The sequence below is a fragment of the Pseudophryne corroboree genome, chromosome 7 (assembly GCF_028390025.1).
Source record: "Pseudophryne corroboree isolate aPseCor3 chromosome 7, aPseCor3.hap2, whole genome shotgun sequence".
Taxonomy (NCBI): domain Eukaryota; kingdom Metazoa; phylum Chordata; class Amphibia; order Anura; family Myobatrachidae; genus Pseudophryne; species Pseudophryne corroboree.
The window spans coordinates 114,452,857-114,480,805 of NC_086450.1; the positions used below are offsets into that span (position 1 = coordinate 114,452,857).

General features: G+C 44.0%; 1 protein-coding gene across 1 annotated transcript in view; it reads left to right on the top strand.

Moving 5' to 3' along the window:
- Nucleotides 1–27,949, top strand: part of LRP2 (LDL receptor related protein 2) — a 449,269-nt gene that overhangs the window by 321,834 nt on the left and 99,486 nt on the right. The window contains exons 55-64 of the mRNA XM_063932587.1: nt 1,595–1,818; nt 3,444–3,621; nt 6,174–6,370; nt 7,350–7,595; nt 10,543–10,671; nt 12,496–12,615; nt 13,739–13,855; nt 14,782–14,898; nt 26,386–26,523; nt 26,618–26,740. Of these exons, the coding sequence (XP_063788657.1) occupies nt 1,595–1,818; nt 3,444–3,621; nt 6,174–6,370; nt 7,350–7,595; nt 10,543–10,671; nt 12,496–12,615; nt 13,739–13,855; nt 14,782–14,898; nt 26,386–26,523; nt 26,618–26,740 (1,589 nt within the window). The remainder of the gene's footprint in view (nt 1–1,594; nt 1,819–3,443; nt 3,622–6,173; nt 6,371–7,349; nt 7,596–10,542; nt 10,672–12,495; nt 12,616–13,738; nt 13,856–14,781; nt 14,899–26,385; nt 26,524–26,617; nt 26,741–27,949) is intronic.

Genomic DNA, 27,949 nt, shown 5'->3' on the forward strand with positions numbered 1-27,949 from the left:
TTCCGGAAGAGGTCATTCCTACCCTGGTCAAAGCCAGGAAGGAGGTGACCGCACAACATTATCACCACATGTGGCGAAAATATGTTGCGTGGTGTGAGGCCAGGAAGGCCCCACGAAGAAATTTCAACTCGGTCGATTCCTGCATTTCCTGCAAACAGGAGTGTCTATGGGCCTCAAATTGGGGCCCATTAAGGTTCAAATTTCGGCCCTGTCGATTTTCTTCCAGAAAGAATTGGCTTCAGTTCCTGAAGTCCAGAAGTTTGTCAAGGGAGTATTGCATATACAACCCCCTTTTGTGCCTCCAGTGGCACTGTGGGATCTCAACGTAGTTCTGGGATTCCTCAAATCACATTGGTTTAAAACCAGTCAAATCTGTGGATTTGAAGCATCTCACATGAAAAGTGACCATGCTCTTGGCCCTGGCCTGGGCCAGGCGAGTGTCAAATTGGTGGGTTTTTTCTCAAAAAAGCCCATATCTGTTTGTCCATTCGGACAGGGCAGAGCTGCGGACTCGTCCCCAGTTCTCTCCCTAAGGTGGTGTCAGTGTTTCACCTGAACCAGCTTATTGTGGTGCCTTGCGCCTACTAGGGACTTGGAGGACTCCAAGTTGCTGGATGTTGTCAGGGCCCTGAAAGTATAGGTTCCAGGACGGCCGGAGTCAGGAAAACTGACTTGCTGTTATCCTGTATGCACCCAACAAACTGGGTGCTCTTGCTTCTAAGCAGACTATTGCTAGTTGGATGTGTAATACAATTCAGCTTGCACATTCTGTGGCAGGCCTGCCACAGCCAAAATATGTAAATGCCCATTCCACAAGGAAGGTGGGCTCATCTTGGGCGGCTGCCCGAGGGGTCTCGGCTTTACAACTTTGCCGAGCGGCTATTTAGTCAGGGGCAAACACGTTTGTAAAATCCTACAAATTTGATACCCTGGCTAAGGAGGACCTGGAGTTCTCTCATTCGGTGCTGCAGAGTCATCCGCACTCTCCCGCCCGTTTGGGAGCTTTGGTATAATCCCCATGGTCCTTTCAGGAACCCCAGCATCCACTAGGACGATAGAGAAAATAAGAATTTACTTACCGATAATTCTATTTCTCGGAGTCCGTAGTGGATGCTGGGCGCCCATCCCAAGTGCGGATTATCTGCATTACTTGTACATAGTTACAAAAATCGGGTTATTATTGTTGTGAGCCATCTTTTCAGAGGCTCCGCTGTTATCATACTGTTAACTGGGTTCAGATCACAGGTTGTACAGTGTGATTGGTGTGGCTGGTATGAGTCTTACCCGGGATTCAAAATCCTTCCTTATTGTGTACGCTCGTCCGGGCACAGTATCCTAACTGAGGCTTGGAGGAGGGTCATAGGGGGAGGAGCCAGTGCACACCACCTGATCCTAAAGCTTTACTTTTTGTGCCCTGTCTCCTGCGGAGCCGCTATTCCCCATGGTCCTTTCAGGAACCCCAGCATCCACTACGGACTCCGAGAAATAGAATTATCGGTAAGTAAATTCTTATTTTTTGCAGCCAGAAGCCTGAACAAGCAGATCTCTATACGTCTAAAGATTGCCTCAGTAGTTTTTGTTTCTGTTCCTATAGATACGCTGACTTGGATGGCAGACACCGACATGCTGTGTATGATGGCAATTTACCTCATCCGTTTGCCATCACTGTCTTTGAAGATACATTATATTGGACTGACTGGAACACAAGAACAGTAGAGAAGGGAAATAAATACAATGGGTCTGGGAGAACTATGTTGGCCAATACCACTCACAGGCCCTTTGATATACACGTCTACCATCCGTACAGACAGCCCATTTGTAAGTACAGTTACTGTGAAGCATTATGGGTAACCATGCCTATGATTTTCATCTTATAGCTTTTATTATTCATTTAGCATTTTCTGTTCATGTCCAGTGTTTAATATGTACAAGTATTTTAGAAATTGGGAATAATCTATCTCAGGTAATTATGAGCCAGCTTTCAAGAGGCGCAACGACTATAGATAGCTGTTAGTCAATTAAAAGATGATAATTAATACTGTATGTCTCATTTATTCTGTATAGATGCAAATGAGATGTAGAAGGTTAAATGCATCATTTTTAATACTTTTTCAGTTTGCAAGTGATACAAATGTCTTTGACCGTGAGATAAAAAATTATTTAGATTACAGCATAATCATTATTTGGCGATATATTTCGATTTTCAGTGCAGAATATAGTAGGATTTAGGTCATTTGAAAACGTTCTTGCAGAGGTAACACTGGAGGTCATTTACAAAATAGTAAAAATGCGTGACTGTAGATCGAATGGCATTTGGTGATGTCATGTGCCTGTTTTGTGTGATTGCACATGGCTTTGCTGAAACATTTAATAAATACAGTCCTGATGACCTTTCATGGTCAGGAATATTATAAGAAAATTATGCTGTAGTAACCATTGTGTTAGGAAGCCAAAAAGTGAAATGAAAGTGATAGCTGGCCATATGGCACATTTGTACTCTTTCCCCTATTCACATAGGGTCCTTTTCTGTGCAGAGTACATCTGTCACTTGCACACAGTGGAGGCAGCCATTTTGTGGGCTGAACCACTGTTCATGAGAATGCAGCTTATCTGTTCACTGTGAACCAATAAAATCACAGAGGGGGTAATTCCAAGTTGATCGCAGCAGGAATTTTGTTAGCAGTTGGGCATAACCATGTGCACTGCAGGGGGGCAGATATAACATGTGCAGAGAGAGTTAGATTTGGGTGTGGTGTGTTCAATCTGCAATCTAATTTGCAGTGTAAAAATAAAGCAGCCGATATTTACCCTGCACAGAAATAAAATAACCCACCCAAATCTAACTCTTTCTGCACATGTTGTATCTACCTCCCCTGCAGTGCACATGGTTTTGCCCAACTGCTAACAAAATTCCTGCTGAGATCAACTTGGAATTACCCCCAGAGGCAAGAAGTGGTTCAGTTCACAGATTGTGGTTTTTACTTCTCCTGTGGTCTACCATTTTAATCACAACTTTCCATTCTAATTCTTATGTGGCTGTCTCATGTTCTATTATTTCCACATTACCCCTTCATCCTTTTTGTATACGTTTTCTGCTTTCTCTCTGTTTGCAGTTCTATTCTTTTTTTGTTAAAGCTAAGTTATTCTTGTAAATCCCGACAAAATGACAGTTTCAAATATAGGGGGACATTTACTAAGCAGTGATAAGAGCGGAGAAGTGAGCCAGTGGAGAAGTTGCCCCATCAACCAATAAGCAGCTCTGTATAATTTTATAGTATGCCAATTATAGATGTTACTTCAGTGCTGATTGGTTGCCATGGGCACTTCTCCACTGGCTCACTTCTATGCTCTTATCACTGCTTAGTAAATGTCCCCCAAAGTAACATATATTGTAATGAATTGTTTGTTTTGAATGAATAAAAATGTGCAATTGGCCATTTTAGTGAATAACCCCTGCGGCAGAAACAATGGCGGCTGTTCCCACCTGTGCCTCATTAAGGATGGAGGACAAGGATATAGCTGCGAATGTCCAGACAATTTCCTGGCCATGCATTTCGGGAGTATAGTCCGCTGCCTCCCATCTTGCTCTAGCACCCAGTTTTTATGTGCTGATAGTGAGAGGTAAGCTTGTCTTAGTCATACGTTTATTTCTGCTCTAAATGATGCTTACAATTACAGCCTTTTATTGTATATTGCAAACATAGCAGCTGAGATGTTTCATTGGAGATCTGTGGTGTTTAGTTACATTGTTTTCAGGTTTGTTCACATATGAGACGTGCATTCTTCCCAACTGTTCATATTTTGGCAGGACAGTCCAGTTTTCGGGCACTGTCCCGCGGTGGGGAGGAAGCATGGAGGCCCCCTCTCACTTGCTACTCTGCTTAGAAGAGCAAGCAGTGAATCGATAGATAGAGACTTTGTGCATTCATCTATTCAGTTGGGGGCATATCATCAGCTCTCAGAGTGCTGGATATGCCCCACAACATGGCAAAGATGGGGAAGTATGGCTAACGGTGAGGCATTTACTGTGAAGCCTCGGCCCTTGCCAAGAGGCCACACCCACTATAGCTATTGATGCAACCTTGCCATAATAATGGGCACCATGGTGTAAAAGTAGGCTTATGAAACCTCACATTGTTGCATTGATATCAGAGGCATAAAAAGCGCTATTATAGAACCCTGTGACCCCACTGAATGATTTCTTTGTTACATTATGTCATGGTATACAGAAAGCATAATGTAATTAATATGGTGTCGTGAGCTACTACATTTACTGTAAAAATTCTACTTCTGTGACGTTTTTCACATACTGTAATTATCTAAAACAAATTTCCCTTCATTAAACAGCACGATTATTTAATGTGGTTGATTTTAAGTAACTGATCACTAAACAATACAGTCACAGTGCATCCCCGCTGCCAGAGATACAGACTTATCCATGGTTATGATTACATGTTTTGTTACCCAATAATGTATATGGGGTTGGGTACAGGATGCCGGTGGTCGGAATACGAACAATAGCATCCTGACTGGGTGTGGTTCGTTTTATCGACAGTGTCTAGGTCGACAATGTTTAGGTCGACCACTATAGGTCGACAGTCACTAGGTCGACATGGATGGAAGGTCGACAGGGTTTCTAGGTCGACATGTGCTAGGTCGACAGGTCTAAAGGTCGACATGAGTTTTTCATATATTTTTTTTTGTGATTTTATCATACTTAACGATCCACGTGGACTACGATTGGAACGGTAAAGTGTGCCGAGCGAAGCGGTAGCGGAGCGAAGGCACCATGCCCGAAGCATGCGAGCGGACGCGGTGCACTAATTTGGGATCCCGGTCACTCTACGAAGAAAACGACACCAAAAAAAAAAAAAAATCCTCATGTCGACATTTAGACCTGTTGACCTAGCACATGTCGACCTAGAAACCCTGTCGACCTTCCATCCATGTCGACCTAGTGGCTGTCGACCTATAGTGGTCGACCTAAACATTGTCGACCTAGACACTGTCAATCTTCAGACCGGATCCCTCCTGACTGCCATAATCCCAACAGGTTGGAGCAACTGAACTAACTCTAACCCTACTCCTAACCCTACCCCTGCCTTCCTAAACTAACCCTATTCCTTTCCCATTACCCTACCCATCCCTTCCCACAGCCTAACCCACCCTTCCCGGATCCTAACCCACCCTTCCCGGAGCCTAACCAAAACCCTACCCCCTGCAGCCTAACCCTAACGGTCCCCCAGCAGTCTACCCTACCCCTTCCTTCCTTGGCATCAGCAATCTGACAGGTGTCGGGATTCGAGCCCTGGTCTTCTGACTGCCGGCATTCCGTCCGTCGGGATGCCAGCTACATCCCTGGGTATGACATGCAAGTTATGCACTATTCATTTGGTAACTGGCATATATGAACTCAGTGGTATATGAAAAATGGTCCTATGATATCATACTATAGAGAAGAATTTAGATATTTCAGTAGTGTCTCTCTCTTGTGCAGATGGAGTAATCTGCATTGTAGCATTTTGATCACATTACAAGTAATTGGATTGACCAGTGACCACTATTTTACCTGGAAAAACAATAGTTGAAGATTGTGACATTTTGCATATTTTGTGAATGTGTTGTAACTTGTAACTGACTCACATAAGGGCATAAGCACAAAATTAGTGTATTTGGGTAATATGTGTAGTTGAGTGTATCTTACACTTAGGACTATGAGTTGTAGAGAGGTGGAGCGGGGGAGGCAAGGGGCAGACTAACCTATGCCAATTACAGTAATAGTGCTTTGTGCACTTTGCACACATTATTGTGGTGGAAGTAGTGGAAATATGCCTGTCAGGCATAATTAATATTATTTTTTTAACAGTATATCCCTCCCCCAAAAGTAGTTTCAGCACTAGCGCTCATAGCATACTGTAGGTAGGGTAATTTAAAAAAAAGTGACATTATGCGTTTTGGTGCCCTAATGTTCCCAGTAAGTATTAGTGGTTGGGTATGCTGGCGCTTGTTGTAGTACAAGTGCCAGCATAACCATGGCTGCCAAGGCATAATGACACTTGTAGAAGTACATCCACCAACATGCCGTGGCATGGCATTATTATATAATGTATATAATTTGGTTCTCCTACACCACTTGTAAACATAATTAATAGGCATGATATTTTCCATTGCAGATGTATCCCTATATGGTGGAAGTGTGATGGACAGCGAGATTGCCGGGATGGCTCAGATGAGCCCCCTACCTGCCCTCATCGGTATTGCCGTGTAGGACAATTCCAGTGCAGTGATGGAAACTGTACAAGTTCTCACTTCTTGTGTAACACTCACCCAGACTGTCCAGACAACTCGGACGAGGATACAATACTTTGTGGTAAGCCTGTAGACAAGAGGGGTCCATCTTTGTCATCTCCCCCATTAGAGGACAACAGTGCGGTTATTCTCGGAGTAATATTTTGTCAAATATTTCAGTCTCAGCCACACATGTACAAATGAGTACATGCCTCGTTTTCTGTTCACCATAATGTGCCAACATGAGAATATTGACTATTAGAGGGGAAGATGTAAGAAATAAAACTTACTTATCTGACAGTTATGTAAATGTTCTACTGCCACACATATAAATATTTTGTTTATATTAAAGCTCCATTTGTTAGCTATGATGCTAACAGAATAAACAACCCAATTCAGTATGTTGTAATGCTAATGAAAACTGGGCACACATGGACCGATCTGTCACTTGGCTGTAGCTCGGAGCGACTGGATCTAATTTAAATTTGGACACAAGATGATGAGGAAATTGGACATACTGGATGGTATTCAATTCTTTTCACACCCTTCTACACCTGTTCTGTTTCTGCTGACGGGTGTGGATAATCATTTCAGCTCACTACCCCCAGGATAGCGAGGGCGCCCAACCCTTTACACAGCTAAGCCTGATTACTATGGGCGCGATATGGGATCACTTTAGAAAGGAGATTGGGCGTGATATATCATTTGAATACCGCCCACTGTATGCAGAGATTCTGTGCTAATGACAAGCAGTTATATCAGCGGGAGCTGGTTAATGTAAATAGAAACATGCACAAAACATTCAGGCATTTGGCCCATTTTGGAGATATTGGGCCAATTTGGGTATCCTGTATCACTTTGTGTGTCACAGTAGAGAATAAATATGTTTTTGGGAAACATTTATCTGCATTGTATTTATGGTTGCATAACCTTTATATTGATCCTCCTTTATTTTCTTTCCTCTTTTATCTTCCTGCTTCCTCTTCATTCAGAATGCAGAATGTCATAATCCGTAATGCATACTTAATTAACTTAATGTTACTTATACAATTTGTTTGCAGCTAATCATCAATGCGAAGACCATCAGTGGCAATGTGCTAACAAACGCTGTATCCCTGAGGCGTGGCAGTGTGACACAGAGGATGACTGCGGGGACAACTCTGATGAAGACAGCTCCCACTGTGCATCTAGAACCTGTAATCCCGGACAGTTCAAATGCAACAACGGACGCTGCATCCCACAGAGCTGGAAATGTGACGTAGACGATGACTGCGGCGATCACTCAGATGAGCCCATTCAGGAATGCAGTAAGAAATATCACAAAGTTTCATTATATTTATATAACACATTATTGTCCTGTAGTAATTCCAAGTGACAGGAATTCTTAGAAAGTTCTCTGTCATATCTACGTAAGGTCACCACAATGCTCTAGATTTTCATTAACTATCTTTTTTTTTTTTCGTTTTAACGACAATGTTTCAATAAAACCGGTTTTGGTTCATTCTCAAAACATTTTTGCTAAGGAATACACATACACAATAAGTGAAGTTGATAATAATTAATAATAATAATATAATTATTTATATAGCGCTTTTCTCTAGAAGGACTCAATGTCACTTTACAGACAGATAAAAAAAAACGATAGCACATAATACCCAGGATTTAATTATACAGCAAACAGAGGCGTAGTGAGGGCGGCGGCGGTGGAGCTCATGCTCCAAGCGCCTGCCTCTGGTAAGGGCGATGTAGTTCAGCCAGCAGCTAACACTGTGCTGCCAGCGGCATGTCACACAGTGCTTTGTGGCTGCGCTGCGGGAGGAGAAGGGATGGATGTTCTCCCCGGTGCCACCAGCACAATAAAGGTTTTTTTTATGGGCACAGCTCACGATGTCATGACTGAAGACCAGTAGGAGGCCTTGGGAAGACACGGGAGGGGGGGATTGCAGCCAGCCAGCCAGCCATATGGAGACAAGCGGGGGAGGCAGCCATGAAAAGACACAGGGGGAAGGCATCCATGGGGAGACGCAGGGGAGGTGGGGGAAGACAAAACACAGGGGGAGAGGCAGACATGGGGAGACACAGGGGGAGAGGCAGCCATGGGGAGACAATGGGAGGATAGGCAGCCATGGGGAGACACAGGGGGAGAGGCAGCCATGGGGAGACACAGGGGGAGAGGCAGCCATGGGGAGACACAGGGGGAGAGGCAGCCATGGGGAGACACAGGGTGAGAGGCAGCCATGGGGAGACACAGGGTGAGAGGCAGCCATGGGGAGGCACAGGGGGATTGGCAGCCATGGGGAGACACAGGGTGAGAGGCAGCCATGGGGAGACACAGGGGGATAGGCAACCATGGGGAGAAACAGGGTGAGAGGCAGCCATGGGGAGACACAGGGGGATTGGCAGCCATGGGGAGACACAGGGGGAGAGGCATCCATGGGGAGACGCAGTGGGGAAGCAGCTTTGGGGAGATACAGGGGGGAGGAAGCCATGGAGAGACACCCCTTTAATTTAACCCACATGCACACTTGGGGTGGGGGTTGGGGGGGCGCCATAGCACGCATGTGCTCCAGGTGCCGTGGCTACACGCTACACCTCTGACAGCAAACAGAAAACCGCACAGAGAGTACAAAAAAAGTAAAGTAAAAAATAACAAAACCTAGGGAGCACAATAAGCAAAATGCAGGGTTGTCACAGTCATTTTGGGTAATAAAGTCTATTCATTCCACCCACTAAAGGTACCAGGCGAGGCAGCCATCTTGTGTATACTACGTAGGATTTCCCTGGGTGGAAGAAGAGATGATACATAATGGGTGATTACAGTGTCCTAACGCTAATAGTAGGGTCCTAACATAACCCTCTGCTCCATGTATTTTTTTATTCCACCTACAAGCGTACTAGGTGAGGCAGTCATGTTTGGCGCACTTTAAAGATTACACTGTGGTAGATAAACCATACGAAATCCCATGGCATATATGGAATACTGACACGTGTGTAATATAATATACCTTATATCAGTGGTTTTCAAAACTTCTTTGAATCACGGTGCCCTAGAGTATCAGAATTTTTTTTCACGGCACTCCTAGGCCAAATGTTTCTTATTGAGAAATGTTAAAAAAAAATATTACATTAAGTACATTGTTTTATATATATCATCTTAGATTCAGTTGTGTGGTGAGGGACAAAATTTGCTTCTGTTTGTCCACATACAGTATTTTATGATTGGCAGCCATCAGCACTGTTTTTTCCTATTACATTGACCATAAATAAGCCCAGGGTGCCACGGGCACACAGTTTGAGAACCATATGCCCTATATGTATAGATCAACATGCAGTACATACTGCCCATGGAGGAACCATCCGAGGCAGCCATCTGGGGTGCACTGCATAGGTTGCTGCTGGCAGGGTGTGCAAATAGTAGAGGTATAGCCAGTATCGGATCTTGCTACGGGCACGCAGGATTTTTTCCCGGGGCGCTGCCTTCCGAGGGGCACAGCCGCCGTCCGGAGGGCACCGCCGCCGTGTCAAGATCCGCTACTGGTGGTGCCCCCCCGGTGCTGTGCGGTGCTGTGCTATGCGGTGCGCAATGACGTCATCGCACGCCACACGGCATTGTGGGAGCGGCACATAGACGCTAGGGGTCATAATTGACCTCTAGTGTCTATGCTGTGCTATGGGAGAGAAGTCATGACGTCTCTCCCATAGATCCGAGGAGAGGCGCCGGTGGCCGGAGATGGAGGACAGCAGAGGTCGGGAAACAGGAGCGGGGATGGTGAGTATTTTTTTTTTGGGGGTGATCAGCGCTACTGGGGGCACAGTACTGGGGGCACAACTGCTGAGGGCACAGCTACAGGGGGCATAACTGACCACGCCCCTTCTACGCAGCCACGGCCCTATTTTTCCGCCCTGGGTGCCACAAGGCCTAGATCCGGCCCTGGGTATAGCATGCAGTGGAGGTTACAGTAGGAATATATAAGAGAAGAGCAAATCACAGTGGCATAAAAGGCAATATTAAAACAGTGGTGAGGTCAGTGTAAAAGTAATGGCATGAGAATTCACAAGTTTCAGAGAGAAAAAGATGATATTCACAGGGGCTAAGGAGCAAGGTGGTCCAGTCGCATGGGTGGAGGATACTTTGGGTCTTATATTCATCTGTTTATAAATTGAGAGTATGTTATATATGTGTACTAAATTTGGATGTTATATTTTTGAATTATAGCCGTGTGTGCAACATTTTTGTGTTATGCTTGTTTTCAGTGGGTCCTGCTCATCGCTGTGACAATCACACGGACTTTGACTGTAGAACAAACTACCGCTGCATCCCACTGTGGGCTGTGTGCAATGGTTATGATGACTGCCGAGATAATTCTGATGAGCAAAACTGTGGTAGGTTAGATCTCCATCTTATTTTTGACTACATAAGCATTTAGCATCTGTGTCCTGGTCATTAGCTGACATGTCATGTGACATCATATACTGTTATTAAAGTACATCCAACTCTACACAGTTGAGGAAACTTTTATGTGAAATTAACAAGTCTTCATGAATGTGAAGCTTATAAATTCAGTAGGATTGTTAATTAATAAACATTAATAGAATATTGGTTCCACCTACAAATTGATCATTTAGCATAGGTGATGGCTGAGCATAAAAGTATTTACTTTCCTTTCCTTAAAATTAAGATTCATCATGTATGTTCTTACTCAGTGTTATGTACAAGCTAAAAGTCATGGGAGAGATCTACATACATTCCATTCATAAATAAACAAAATACAATTGCAATGTGATAATATCCAGGGATGCAATATATTTTGGGTGGTACAGTTGCCTTACTTTACAAATAGTAAATTATACATAGAAGCACTAATTCAGCATTTGGAATATTCATTACGTACTGTAAGTATTCTTTCCAAAACTCATACCCAAATTATTATAGTAGACAAATATAATATATACTACAGGTGAGTATCCCATATCCAAATATTCCGAAATACAGATTTTTTTGAGTGAGACTAATATAGTGAAACGTTTTCTGATAGCTCAGTGAATACAAACTTTGTTTAATACACAGAGTTATTAAACATATTGTATTAAATGACCTTCAGGCTGTGTGTTAAGGTGTATATAAAACATAAATGAATTGTGTGGATGTACACACACTTTGTTTAATGCACAAAGTTATAAAAATATTGGCTAAAATTATCTTCAGGATGTGTGTATAAGGGCCCTCATTCCGAGTTGTTCGCTCGCAAGCTGCTTTTAGCAGCATTGCACACGCTAAGCCGCCGCCTACTGGGAGTGAATCTTAGCTTAGCAAAATTGCGAACGAAAGATACGCAATATTGCGAAAAGATTTATCTGTGCAGTTTCTGAGTAGCTGGAGACTTATTCTTCCAGTGCGATCGATTTAGTGCTTGTCGTTCCTGGTTTGACGTCACAAACACACCCAGCGTTCGCCCAGACACTCCTCCGTTTCTCCAGCCACTCCCGCGTTTTCCCCAGAAACGGTAGCGTTTTTTTCACACACTCCCATAAAAACGGCCAGTTTCCGCCCAGAAACACGCACTTCCTGTCAATCACATTACGATCACCAGAACGAAGAAAAAACCTCGTAATGCCGTGAGTAAAATACCAAACTTCTTAGCAAATTTACTTGGCGCAGTCGCAGTGCGAACATTGCGCATGCACAATTAGCGGAAAATCGCTGCGATGCGAAGAAAATTACCGAGCGAACAACTCGGAATGACCACCAAGGTGTATATGAAACATAAATGCATTCTGTGCTTAGATTTAGGTCCCATCACCATGATATCTCATTATGCTATGCAATTATTCCAAAATACCGAAAAAAACTGATATCCAAAATACTTCTGGTCCTAAGCATTTTGATATGGGATAATCAACCTGTACATGAATTATAGCTTTGGAACATTTTATTATCAAATATAAATTAAAACCTGTTCTCAAGGTGGTTGGACGAACTTGTGCTGAAATAAACAGTATTGTATTGTTAGCGTGTAATCCATGTTATTGGGCTTTGCCTCATGAAGCAAATTCAGTAATTTCCTTCATAGAGAATCCTTCCAATAATTTCCTTCCTTGGCTGTATTCCAATGATTATTATACCATTTAGAGCTTAACAAAATACTTGTATAATCATTATGGTCACTGGGCCAGCAAATCCTACCTGTGAATGATTGGAATTTGCAGAACAAAGAACATGTGATCCGCTTGGGGATTTTCGCTGTGAAAATCATCGCTGTATTCCTCTGCGTTGGAAATGTGATGGTGACAATGACTGTGGAGATGGGTCTGATGAGCGCAATTGCAGTAAGTTGCTTGTGTTTGATGTTTTTGTGAGGGTCAAAAAAAAATGACATTGTAAAGACCCAACTATTATCTGCTCAGAGTGGAGGCAGACATTTTTTGGGTGGTTGATTCTATATTCATGAGAATGTAGCCTTACATAGCCTCCATAACATCACTGAAGAATAAACTCTCTCTGTAGTCAGTGGCTACTATTGAATTGCTAGGCCACATTATCCATTATTTCTTTAATCACCACTGCAGAGGTTGACATTAGACATTACTTTTTCATGTTTACAACAGGTGTTACCGTTATTTCTACAGTATGTCTTCTAGGTGACAATACATAACATGATTATATAATCCTGCGTTTTTTGTTTCATAAATCATTGGTCAGAATTTGATGGAAAATAAATATTATGGGTGGAATTCAATTAGCCACAGTAATTTAGTATGACTAATTGACCCTCCTGGGGCTATTCAGTTGTCCCCGAATCTGGCAGTCATCAGTAATTTTTTTCACCTGGCTGAGGCAGACAAAAAAAATCCCAGATAATCAGTCCTAATCAGCCCCGTTTTCAGGTACGTGAACTTATCACGGATTCTATGTTTTCGCCTAAAAATTTAACAAAATCGCGTTACAGAAAAATAGAGAAAAATGAGAATTTTCAGGGCTAATCGAATTCTCCCCTTAGTCACAGCTAGTTACAGATTTTCATTGGCTACAGAGAACTGTCCTCTAAAGAGCAGCAGGAAGAAAGACTCACTGACAAGCAATCACCGTTAAATAAGATGTATAGGAGAAAATTACTAATCACTTGTGCAATAAAGTCTGTTATTTAAACTGCAGTCTCCATAATCAAAGTGATCGGTTGGCATGGCTTAATCGGTCTGTGTTTTACAATGATTCGTCAATGTAACACGATGTTGTTCAAATGGTGTCGTGGAATATTCCTCAATATCCCAACAAGGTCATTTGTCCCTTTAAAACAGCATAACATGCTCAGTGAATTCCGTTTCCTGATCTTTGTCTTCTCAATACTACAGTGCTGTCTTGCTTGTAAATGCTGCACTGATTATCTGGCAATGAGCAGGAAAATTCCACGTATCTCTCAGTACATGTGTCAATTTTTTCTGCTTATCGCAGGCCCTCGGGAGTGCACAGAAAGTGAATTCCGTTGTGATAATCGACATTGTATCCCCAGCCGCTGGGTCTGTGATCACGACAATGACTGTGAGGATAACTCAGATGAAAGAGACTGTGGTGTGTAAATCTGTAACATATGTTTGTTTGGATATTTTTTTTTATTAATACAAAGCAAACGCAATCTCATAGAGGATATCCACTTAATTTGTGTAATAATATACGGTAACTACTACTACTACTTTATAAAAATATAGAGATACTGTATGCTGTCTTTTGCAGTCTAGTTATGATTTTCTATATAATGTGCAATCTCAGAACATGGTGACTGATGCTCCCGGGATCTGGTCTCTAGGTCGACAGTAACTAGGTTGACACAATCTAGGTCGACCACTATTGGTCGACAGTAACTAGGTCGACAGGGTTTCTAGGTTGACAGGGTCTCTAGGTCGACATGTTCTAGGTTGACAGGTCAAAAGGTCGACATGAGTTGTTCACAATTTTTTTCTTTTTTTTAACCTTTTCATACTTAACGGTCCACGTGGACTACGATTGGAACGGTAACCTTGCCCGAAGCCGCGAGCCATGCAAGGGGACACAGTGCACTAATTGGGGTTCCTGGTCACTGTCCGAAAAAAACGACACATTTTTTTTTTAAACTCATGTCGACCTTTTGACCTGTCGACCTAAAGACCTTGTCGACCTAGAGACCCTGTCGACCTAGTTACTGTCGACCTATAGACACTGTCGACCTAGTTACTATCTACCTTCCATACCACAACCGATGCTCCCAGTGCCATAATTCCTGAAATGTAATTTCATCCAATCTGAAGAGGCATAACAAAACAACATCTCTAACGCCATCAGTATATGTTCAGTACTTCCCATACCAAGAGAGAACTTCATATGATTGAAATGTCATGTATTCCTGCTGTGATTGCTATTCCCTATTATATGTATAAAAACTTATCTCATAGCTCTCATCTCATAATATCTCAAAGTGTTAGTAAATCCAGCATATTGTTGCTCTGTTTGTTCTGTTTCAGAGATGAGAACGTGCCACCCCGGATATTTCCAGTGTAACAGCGGCCACTGTGTTGCTGAGCGATTCCAGTGTGATGGAACAGCAGACTGCCTCGATTTCTCAGATGAAATAACCTGCCGTGAGTGCAGTAACACAATAAATAAGTGTGACTACAATAATATTAGCACGTGTTTATATGTGATTATTAAATACACCAGTCTTGTATATAAGAAGCATGTGATCATATGTTTTATTACTTTCCCTTTAAACTGAGCTGCGTGCAACTACAGTATTATTAATCTTTTGTGTGAGTCAGCAGAGATACTGAGACCATGATTATAGTATAAGTGGCTGAGTGAGTACTATGCCTATTAGTGTAGCAAGCCTTGCATGGAATTACACTGCACATGTAAAGAACAAGGGCCCTCATTCCGAGTTGTTCACTCGCTAGCAGATTTTAGCAGCATTGCACATGCTAAGCCGCCGCCCTCTGGGAGTGTATCTTAGCTTAGCAGAATAGCGAATGAAAGATTAGCAGAATTGCAAATAAATAATTCTTAGCAGTTTCTGAGTAGCTCGAGACTTACTCCTACACCGCGATCAGCTCAGCCCGTTTCGTTCCTGGTTTGACGTCACAAACACGCCCTGCGTTCGGCCAGCCACTCCCCCGTTTCTCCAGACACTCCCGCGTTTTATTTTGGCATGCCTGCGTTTTTCCGCATACTCCCAGAAAATGGTCAGTTTCCGACCAGAAACACCAACTTCCTGTCAATCACACTCCGATCACTTCAACAATGAAAATTCTTCGTTCGGACGTGAGTAAATCTACTAAGTTTTGTGCTAAAATACTTAGCGCATGCTCGCTGCGTACCATGCGCATGCGCATTTTTGCCTTAATCGCCCCGTTGCGAAAATCGGCAACGAGCGAACAACTCGTAATGACCCCCAATGTGCGAACGCATATGCGGGTATGAATTAATTACTTTATGCATGCTTCTAGCCTGGTTGGGCATAATAAGGTGGGATAGCGATGTTCTAATGTAGACCAAGTACAATAAGGGTGTGTACATTAAACTGTAAATGTATACAGAGCAGACCGGGAAAAAATAAGATTTTAAACCTACCAGTAAATCTTTTTCTCATAGTCCGTAGAGGATGCTGGGGACTCCGTAAGGACCATGGGGATAGACGGGCTCCGCAGGAGACATGGGCACTTTAAGAAAGAACTTTAGGTATGGGTGTGCACTGGCTCCTCCCTCTATGCCCCTCCTCCAGACCTCAGTTAGAGAAACTGTGTCCAGAGGAGACGGACAGTACGAGGAAAGGATTTTTGTTAAACCAAGGGCAAGATTCATACCAGCCCACACCATTCACACCGTATAACTTGTGATATACTAACCAGTTAACAGTATGAAAACAACATAGCATCAGTCCGAGACCGATGAAACTATAACATAACCCTTTAGTAAGCAAACTATATACAAGTCTTGCAGAAGTAGTCCGCACTTGGGACGGGCGCCCAGCATCCTCTACGGACTACGAGAAAAAAGATTTACCGGTAGGTTTAAAATCTTATTTTCTCTTACGTCCTAGAGGATGCTGGGGACTCCGTAAGGACAATGGGGATTTATACCAAAGCTCCCAAACGGGCGGGAGAGTGCGGATGACTCTGCAGCACTGATTGAGCAAACAGGAGGTCCTCCTCAGCCAGGGTATCAAACTTATAGAATTTTGCAAAGGTGTTTGAACCCGACCAAGTAGCAGCTCGGCACAGCTGTAGTGCCGAGACCCCTCGGGCAGCCGCCCAAGAAGAGCCCACCTTCCTAGTGGAATGGGCCTTGACCGATTTTGGTAACGGCAATCCAGCCGTAGAATGAGTCTGCTGAATCGTGTTACAGATCCAGCGAGCAATAGTCTGCTTTGAAGCAGGAGCGCCAACCTTGTTGGCTGCATACAGGACAAACAGTGCTTCTGTTTTTCTGACTCTAGCCGTTCTGGCCACGTAAATTTTCAAAGCCCTGACCACATCAAGGGACTCGGAATCCTCCAAGTCTCGCGTAGCCACAGGAACCACAATAGGTTGGTTCATATGAAAAGATGACACCACCTTAGGCAAAAATTGAGGACGGGTCCGTAATTCCGCTCTATCCACATGGAAAACCAGATAGGGGCTTTTATGAGACAAAGCCGCCAATTCCGACACTCGCCTAGCCGAAGCCAAGGCTAACAACATGACCACCTTCCAAGTGAGATATTTTAACTCCACCGTTTGAAGTGGTTCAAACCAGTGCGACTTAAGGAAACTCAACACCACATTAAGGTCCCAAGGCGCCACCGGAGGTACAAAAGGAGGCTGAATATGCAGCACTCCCTTCACAAAAGTCTGTACTTCTGGGAGAGAAGCTAATTCTTTCTAAAAGAAAATGGATAAGGCCGAAATCTGAACCTTAATGGAGCCTAACTTTAGGCCCAAATTCACTCCAGTTTGTAGGAAGTGAAGGAAACGGCCCAGATGGAATTCTTCCGTAGGAGCATTCCTGGCCTCACACCAAGAAACATACTTTCTCCATATACGGTGATAATGTTTAGCTGTCACGTCCTTCCTAGCCTTTATCAGAGTAGGAATTACCTCATCCGGAATGCCCTTTTCCACTAGTATCCGGCGTTCAACCGCCATGCCGTCAAACGCAGCCGCGGTTAGTCTTGGAACAGACAGGGCCCCTGTTGCAACAAGTCCTGCCTTAGAGGAAGAGGCCACGGAACTTCTGTGAGCATCTCCTGCAGATCCAGATACCAGGCCCTTCGCGGCCAATCTGGAACAATGAGAATTGTCTGTACTCCTCTTTTTCTTATTATTCTCAACACCTTTGGGATGAGAGGAAGAGGAGGAAATACATAGACCGACTGGAACACCCACGGTGTCACTAGGGTATCCACAGCTACCGCCTGAGGGTCTTTTGACCTGGCGCAATACCTCTGTAGCTTTTTGTTGAGGCAGGACGCCATCATGTCTATCTGGGGCAGTCCCCACTGACTTGCAATCTGTGCGAAGATCTCCTGATGAAGTCCCCACTCTCCTGGATGCAGGTCGTGCCTGCTGAGGAAGTCTGCTTCCCAGTTGTCCACTCCCGGATTGAACACTGCTGACAGTGCGCTTACATGATTTTCCTCCCAGCGAAGAATCCTGGCGGCTTCCGCCATCGCCACTCTGCTCCTTGTGCCGCCTTGGCTGTTTACATGAGCCACCGCGGTGATGTTGTCTGACTGAATCAGAACTGGTAGGTCGCGAAGTAAGGTCTCCGCTTGACGAAGGGCGTTGTATATGGCCCTCAGCTCCAGGACGTTGATGTGAAGACAAGTCTCTTGACTTGTCCAAAGTCCTTGGAAGTTTCTTCCCTGTGTGACTGCTCCCCAACCTCGGAGGCTCGCGTCCATGGTCACCAGAACCCAGTCCTGAATGCCGAACCTGCGGCCCTCGAGAAGGTGAGCACTCTGTAGCCACCACAGGAGAGATACCCTGGCCCTGGGGGACAGGGCGATCAACTGATGAATCTGTAGATGTGACCCGGACCACTTGTCCAGAAGGTCCCATTGGAAGGTTCTCGCATGGAACCTGCCGAAAGGGAATGGCCTCGTACAATGCCACCATCTTTCCCAGGACCCGAGTGCAGTGATGCACTGACACCTGTTTTGGCTTCAATAGGTTCCTGACCAGGGTCATGAGTTCCTGAGCCTTTTCTATCAGAAGATAAACCCTTTTCTGGTCCATATCCAGATTCATGCCCAAGAAGGTCAGACGAGTCGTAGGAACCAGCTGCGACTTCGAGATATTGAGAATCCAGCCGTGTTGCTGTAACACTTTCAGTGAAAGTGACACGCTGCTCAGCAACTGCTCTCTTGATCTCGCTTTTATGAGGAGATCGTCCAAGTACGGGATAATTGTGACACCCTGCTTGCGCAGGAGCACCATCATTTCCGCCATTACCTTGGGGAAAATCCTCGGGGCCGTGGAAAGCCCAAACGGCAACGTCTGAAATTGGTAATGACAATCCTGTACCGCAAATCTCAGGTACGCCTGATGAGGTGGATATATGGGAACATGAAGGTATGCATTCTTGATGTCCAGGGATACCATAAAATCCCCCCCTTCCAGGCTGGCGATGACCGCTCTGAGCGATTCCATCTTGAACTTGAACCTTTTCAAGTATAGGTTCAGGGATTTTAAATTTAAAATGGGTCTGACCGAACCGTCCGGTTTCGGGACTACAAACAGGGTTGAGTAATATCCCCTCCCTTGTTGAAGTAGGGGAACCTTGACCACCACCTGTTGAAGATACAATTTGTGAATTGCATTTAACACTAACTCCCTTTCTGGGGGAGAAGCCGGCAGGGCCGATTTGAAAAACCGGCAAGGAGGCACCTCTTCGAATTCCAGCTTGTAACCCTGAGAAACAATTTCTATTGCCCAGGGATCCACCTGTGAGTGAACCCAGATGTGGCTGAAAAGTCGAAGACGTGCCCCCACTGGGGCGGACTCCCGTAGCGGAGCCCCAGCGTCATGTGGTGGATTTTGTAGAGGCCGGGGAGGACTTCTGTTCCAGGGAACTAGCTGTGTTGTGCAGCTTCTTTCCTCTGCCCTTACCTCTGGCAAGAAAGGACGCACCTCGTACTTTCTTGTTTCTCTGTGACCGAAAGGACTGCATTTGATAATGTGGTGCTTTCTTAGGCTGTGAGGGAATATAAGGCAAAAAATTGGATTTACCAGCTGTAGCCGTGGAGACCAGGTCCGAGAGACCTTCTCCAAACAATTCCTCACCCTTGTTAGGTAAAACCTCCATATGCCTTTTTGAGTCGGCATCACCTGTCCATTGCCGGGTCCATAAGACTCGTCTAGCAGAAATCGACATAGCGTTGACTCTAGAACCCAGTAAAGCAATGTCTCTTTGAGCATCTCTCATATATAAGACAGCATCTTTTATATGTCCTAGGGTCAATAAGATGGTATCCTTATCCAGGGTCTCAATCTCCGCTGATAAGGTATCTGTCCACGCTGCTACCGCGCTACAAACCCAAGCCGACGCAATAGCCGGTCTGAGTAAAGTACCAGAATGTGTGTAAATGGACTTCAAAATAACCTCCTGCTTGCGATCAGCAGGATCCCTTAGGGTAGCCGTATCTTGGGATGGCAGCGCTACCTTTTTGGATAAGCGTGTCAACGCTATGTCCACCCTAGGGGAGGATTCCCACCGTATCCTGTCCTTTGTCGGGAAAGGATACACCATAAGAATCCTTTTGGGAATCTGCAGTTTTTTGTCTGGAGATTCCCACGCTTTTTCACACAACTCGTTCAGCTCATGAGAAGGGGGAAAGGTTACCTCAGGTTTCTTCCCCTTATACATGTGTACCCTCGTGTCGGGGACAGGGGGTTCCTCTGTGATATGCAAAACATCTTTTATTGCAATAATCATATATCGAATACATTTAGCCAATTTTGGCTGTAATTTTGCATCATCGTAGTCGACACTGGAGTCAGAATCCGTGTCGGTATCAGTGTCTACTATTTGGGATAGTGGGCGCTTTTGAGACCCCGAAGGTCCCTGCGACATAGGGACAGACATGGGTTGACTCCCTGGCTGTTCCCTAGCCTCAGCTTTGTCTAATCTTTTGTGCAATAAATTCACATTAGCACTTAAAACATTCCACATATCCAACCAGTCAGGTGTCGGCGTTGTCGACGGAGACACCGCATTCATTTGGTCCACCTCCTCCCTAGGAGAGCCTTCTACCTCAGACATGTCGACACACGCGTACCGACACACCACACACACAGGGAATCCTCTTATCTGAAGACAGTTCCCCCACAAGGCCCTTTGGAGAGACAGAGAGAGAATATGCCAGCACACACCCAGCGCTAATGACCCAGGAAAACACACACAATATGTTTACCCAGATAGCTCTGTAATCTGTATATTGCGCCAATTATGTGCCCCTTCCCTTCTTTAGAACCCTCTTTCACCGTGGATAAGCAGGGGAGAGTCCGGGGAGCTTCCTCTCAGCTCTGTGCTGTGGAGAAAATGGCGCTGGTGAGTGCTGCGGAAGAAGCCCTGCCCCCTCGGCGGCAGGCTTCTGTCCTGCTCAGACATCGAAAAAACCTGGCTGGGGCTCTTTATATATACAGTGCCCAGCTGTATATATACACATTTGCCAGAAAAAGAGGTTTTATCGCTGCCCAGGGCGCCCACCCTGCACCCTGCACCCTTACAGTGACTGCCGTTTGTGTGTGCTGTGTGGGAGCAATGGCGCACAGCTTTACTGCTGTGCGTTACCTCAGTGAAGATCTGAAGTCTTCTGCTGCCTCTGAAGTCTTCTTTCTTCTCATACTCACCCGGCTTCTATCTTCCGGCTCTGCGAGGAGGACGGCGGCGCAGCTCTGGGACGGACGGCGAGGGTGAGACCTGCGTACCGATCCCTCTGGAGCTAATGGTGTCCAGTAGCCTAAGAGCCTAACATTAAAGCAGGTCTGTTCCTCTCCCCTCAGTCCCTCGATGCAGGGAGTCTGTTGCCAGCAGGCTCCCTGAAAATAAAAAACCTAACAAATATACTTTCTTTCAGGAAACTCAGGAGAGCTCCCTGTAATGCACCCAGTCTCCTCTGGGCACAGTAGTAAACTGAGGTCTGGAGGAGGGGCATAGAGGGAGGAGCCAGTGCACACCCATACCTAAAGTTCTTTCTTAAAGTGCCCATGTCTCCTGCGGAGCCCGTCTATCCCCATGGTCCTTACGGAGTCCCCAGCATCCTCTAGGACGTAAGAGAAAGGCCCATGTACAACAGAGAAAGCTGCATGATTTGCAGGTGGTCCAGGGCAGGTACAAATACTGGATGGTGATGGAAGCTGTTACTAACAGGCTGCTTGTGATTGGCTTACACTGATTGATGCTTCGGTGCTCAGGCATACTTTTCAAAGTGTTTTTAAACTTTTATTTTTCGTAGGGTACACAAAACGGTATCCGTTCAGATGGTCGACACTCATTAGGTCGACCACTGTTGGTCGACATTGACATGGCAGACATAGACAACACATGAAAAATGGTCGACACATGAAAGGTCGACACATGAACGATTGGGAATAGTAACCTGTGCCAAGCGCAGCGGTAGCAGAGCGTGGCACCTTGCCCGAAGCATGGCGAGCGATGCGAGCCATGCAAGGGGACGTGGTACACTAATTGGGGTTCCTGGTCATGTTACGGAAAAAAAATTACACCAAAAACAGTTTAAATATCCATGTTGACCTTTTCATGTGTTGACTTTTCATGTGTCAACCATTTTCATTTGTCGACCATTTGTCCATGTCAGTGTCGACCAATAGTGGTTGACCTAATGACTGTCGACCTTAACACTGTCGACCATTCATACCGAAACCACACAAGATTTGGACTGTTGCTGCTTTATTAGAAAGCTTTTACCAGCAATTGCTATGTAATAGTAAATGCCTTTGTTGAACGTAAAGTAAACAGTTTATAACGTGGGTGCAAGTGGGTCTTAATTGTCTGTGATGTGTTCCTACTATAGCATAAAACAGTCGCATATGCTGCTATTGCAGAATGAAACGCATATTAAGCTATACATATGGGCAGAAATACACTCTGTGTGTGCACTTTTATTAGGAATAATTTACACCCAGCTGGGTACACAGAGTCAATGTGTAACGGGACGATATGGAGGCCGATGAGCAGACAGTAAAAAGCCGTATTTACAAAGCAAGGTTTACCTTTGTCGTAATTTTGAATACATAAAACATTTAGCTATTTGGGCCCTATACGTCAACTGACTCATGTCATGTGACATCACATGACTCTATTAAGGTGCACACAAATCTACGCACCAACCAATGTTTTCATTGAAAAATTTACGTAATATTGCATTTCTATTGTTAATTTTAAGTATATGCGAATGAAACAAAGAGTATTATGAAGAAAGATTCTGCAAAATAGACACATTTTGCATTGTAAAATTATCTTCTCCTTTTTGGAAAACTTCTTTTTAAAGTTATCTGAACTGGAGACATTAAACCTCAGCCTATTACTAATACAGATATCTAATTAAGAGCTTAATTTAATAGGTTAATAAAATAAAATAAAACATATAATTTAAATTTTGTCATGCTGCACGGTATAAAATTGATGAATCGGATATAATTACAATTGTAAGACATTCTTCCACCCAATTAATTCAGTAAAGAATGTTCTATAATCAACATGATGGCATGATTGCTTAAGCAATCATTCTAGACATAAAATGAATGCATGCATTAAAATTAAATTGGTTGTATGACAATGCTGGTTCCTCATTATTCAGACTCATTTAATAAATGTGATCAGTCACTTTTTATACTGTACACAGCAGGCTTGTGAGGTTTAGGCATTATTTGACAGGAGAGCAGTTAGATGCTATTCAGAGATCTTCTAAAATTCAAATCCATGTTGTTAAATTAGACAGTGCACCGTCCTTCCTTACAGCCTTTCTCATAAGCTGATTACAGGTAATATAGCAAAGCACTTTCCCAAATACACAAATATCTTTCCAAAAAGCCTGCAAGCATAGCCATAACCAAATACTGATTAACTGTAGCAATTTCGCTTTTACAAAATGTCAAACAATGTCATGTAATTCAGTCCTGAAGGAATAGCAGAATGCCATTGGGTTAGAACATTCACGTGAATGATATACTCATTTTTATATAAATGAGTATAAATTATTATTTATTCTAAAAGTGGAGTCGTTTGTAACATTCACGGCTCAATATGCAAATTATCAGGAGGACGGAACTAAGGAGATCTGTGATAAATAGATGTGACTAGGTGGATGTTCTGTATAACAGTGATATGGCTAGTGGCAGAGCTGGATTATGCATATTACAACAATCTAGGCCTATGTCATACTGAGCATTTAGGTGACTAGATTAAGTCTAACATATTTTTTTTCTGTGTTCTTTTTTAATTAGAAGGGTGGGAGAGCCCAAAAAAGTGTAATGCCTAGGGCCCCTTGAGGTTTTAATATATCGTTGGCAAGTGGAGGCGGGCATTATGGTGGGAAAATATAGTGTCTACTTGTTTGGGAAAAAATAGTCCAAACCCCAAACTAATTAAGCAGTAAAGGCTCTCCATGCGCTACTTCTTTTAGCTGGCACCCACCTCTTGTTCTTCCTAAGCACTCAGTACTGACTGTCGGGGCAATTCAGTTACTGACGAACAGATGATAAGCCGGCACTTCGTGGCCAAAACCATAACCTATTTTTCCCTCACACTCCATAGAGGTGTGCAGACAACTACCCCTTACACACCACACAAATAACCCGGTATGGACCCGGCATATTGCCAGGTTGGCACAGGTCGGTGTGCAGTGTGAAAGGGCCATGGTCGAATTCCTGGGTTGATTGACCCGGTAATTCAACCCGGGAATAAAGCAATGTTATTTCCGGGTTGAATACTGCACCAGTGGCAGCGTGAACGGGTTCCTGGATCGATGCGACCCGGGACCCTTTCACTACAATAGGGAGAGGCGGAGATGAGCTCATATCCCAGCACTGCCCCCGCAACCGGCTCCGCCCCCGCCGCTATGGCAACCGGGCGGCATATTGCCGGGTCGATAAGCCAGCTGTTGAGGTCCAATGCTGGATCCCACCTGGGAAGGACCTGTTTCCAATTCCTGGGTGGGATATGGCATTGGCGGTGTGAAAGGGGTATGACAATGCTGCCTGTACTGTATTGTGTCTGTTTTTCTGATTGCAACTGTCCACATGCATAGTCCTATAAAGACTAACAATTTGTGTAAGGTCTGAGCTGATTGGACAAGCCATGTTCTGTTGAGATGCTGCACATAAGATTCAGCCCCTTACACTGTACATATTCTATATAGTGTGGCAGATGCTCAATTAGTTTAGTGATATTATTCAGGTGCTTGAAAGAGAGGGGTATTTCTAAGTAAGAGAAAAAAGGCATTTTTTTTGTCCCCCAGCACCCTGAATGATAACAGTAACCAGATGTAATTCCCACATGATTTTTTTTCTTACTGTACATATTCTGCAGATTTAGAGGCTTGTTTAATACATTCGAAGTAGCAGTCGTTGAGGATGCATATTTGGTAAAAAGTGGACATTCTGGAGATGGAGCCTCTATAATTCAATTACATAGTTTGAGAATTTGGATAAAAAGTTATTAGAGTGTAACATTTGCCTTTAGTCCCTGCACATTAATAAAATGAAAATGTTAAATTCCATCCTTATATTATTGTTGAGTTTAGTGGCATAACTACAGAGTAGCTAGACTAGCAAATGTCCAGGGGCCCAGGAGGTGAAGGGGCCCAACCCAAAATTAGTCACCTAATACTGTAGACTAAATACATGATTTGGCAATTCATCTCTGTGTACAAGGTACTATTAAGTTACTATTCAGTTCAATAAGAGTTGTGACTTTTATTAAAATGATACAATGGCCCTGGGGATCAGCAGCGATGTGTGTATCAGAGCCGCCACTGCACTCGGGACACGTCTGCACTCAGCTTTTCCTTTCTGTATAAGCCGCCCCCAGACTCCAGTATAACTAGCCAATGGGAGTCTGGAGTGGGCTTATACGGGAAGGAGAATCTTAGTGCTGCATCCAAAGTGCAGCTGCAGCTCTGACACACAGCGCTGCCAATCCCAGGGGTCAGGCAGCTGTCACATATGTCATATGCAACATTAAAGGATGTTTATATGTTTTAAACCCTCCCCATGCTACAGTATGTGTGGTCTGTGCTGCAACCCAGGGGCAGCAGCCGCCATTGATAACGACTAGCAACAGGGTCAGCGGAGGCAATATACTTACAAAGCTTTGACATTGTCTTGCCGAAGTGCCACACATGTTTCTAATGTGCATGATACAGAAAGGACTTGGATATTATGAAACATGTATAACTAATTGTTTGTAGAAATCAAATGGGAGGCCCACCTTGCGAGTTTGCCGGGGGCTTCCGTGCCTCTAGTTACACCACTGGCTGAGTTGTGTGCTTTAGTAGAGCACTGTTGAAGCATTACCGATAATGCAGATGTTTATAGTATTTTTCATTGTGCAAACCGGACCAGGGTTGGACTGGCCCTCAGGGGTACAGAGGAAACCATCAGTGGGCCCCACTGTCTGGGGGGCCCCTTCCTCTCCACTATGGATCAGGTTCCAGACTGTGCACTTGAATTGTACATTATACATGTTACCTTATACTGCACAGGACTATGGTGTATTACTCTGATACATTATCATGCATGCGTTAGCAGTATTTACTATATATATTTATCAAGGAGACCAGCCCATGCACTCTCTCATGGTTAGGCAAACCAATGTGGCGGCTGGCCACACCCCTTCAGGAGACTGGCCACCTCTAAACATGGGCCCCTACTATTGCATTTCCCCGTGGGCCCTTTATGCCTCAGACCGACAGTGCACCGGACACCTCCTTTGTCTTTATTATTTGTCTAACACTGTTAATTTGGTTTCTATTTAAATTTGAGACACATGGATATGGTCATTTATTTAGATATTCATATAGCATCATACAACTTCAGAAGGAATAATGTCTCAGTGTCTGTCATCCTCAGCAACGCGCTATCCAAACGGTACATACTGTGCCCCGTCCATGTTTGAGTGTAAGAATCATATCTGCATCCTACCATACTTCAGGTGCGATGGCGATAATGACTGTGGGGATGATTCTGATGAAGAGCTAAACCTTTGCTGTAAGTTGTGACTCCACGTATTGTGTGATCACCATTACCGGTGACTAATAGATGCGTCGTTCTGTGTCCTGAGTGTTGGGTATATATTTCACAGTGGACATCCCTTGCGATCCTCTGTTTCGATTCCGATGTGACAACAACCGCTGCATCTACAGACATGAGATCTGCAACAAAGTGAATGACTGTGGCGATGGAAGCGATGAGACAGAAGAACACTGTAAGTGTTTTAAGATCTTATCTGTATAAAACATGTTTCCGCCGTTGTTGTTGAAGCGTAGTTGCCTGCTATGAGCAGCTCAGTAATGATTTCATACTACTTGTGATTGATAAACTTACAATAAAGATTTCAATGTATGTAGAAACCTTTGGTAGTACATCTCATACCTAAAGTGTCCCGCTAAGATTGCCTTACTACATAGTGCTTTCTGCAATAGTTGGAGTAATATTCATGAAACCTTTGTAAAAGGATAAGTGGATATGTTGCCCCTATCAACCACTAAGATTCTAGATGTAATTTAGCTAGTACATTGTATAAAATTATAGCTAGAATTATTATTTCCATTATTATGAAATTATTGGTTGATATGAGCCACACCTCCTCTTGTCCACTTCAGAAGGCTTGGTAAATCTACCCCTTAGGAGAGAGTAACGTATGCAGGGCTCCATGCTTTTTCCCATGTAGACTTCCTTCTTCCTGTTACATGTAGAGGAAGCTGGCCCAGGATCTGATAGAATACTTCCTCCTATGTTTTGCCTATTACCTATCAATACAAGGTTAACATATTTGATCAACTGAGCAGGGTTAGGCTATATGCACACGGATGCGTATTAGTTAATTATTCCTCTCCTCTGTTCTGTTTTTGACAGGTGAGCAAAATATAGATAGAAGCGCACTTAGAAATTAGTGATCTACATGGAGGGATTGGTTGATCAAGCATGGGGGAAAGTATTTTGCCCTGTTTGTTCCCCATCATCAACCTTACTAAAACAGCCACCGCCACCTGCTCTGCTCCACCGTGTATTGTTTAAAACGCTAAAATGACATTGGCGGTATCCTATTAGCCGCGGTAAATTACCGCAGCTAAAGGTCTCACCGGGAGCTATCCTATTAGTCCTGATAAACCGGTGCGAGGCATGGCTTATCAGGGATTTTGTTTCACCTGCCTTGGCCAGGCGAAACCAAATCCCGGAAACAGCCCCGTTTCAAGCGAAAATGAGTCTGTTTCTCACGAAAATACTTAGGTTTCACTGAACCTGTGTGTTTTTGGGAGAAAAGGCATTTTTTACAAGTGATCTAATAGGATAGCCTGTTAAAAAAATAATAATAGGTGAAACATCAGGAATAACTGCGAAAGATGTTTTACAGCGGCTATTAGGATACCGACCATTGTATTTACTGTAGGTTGTGCAGTATATGTATTACATT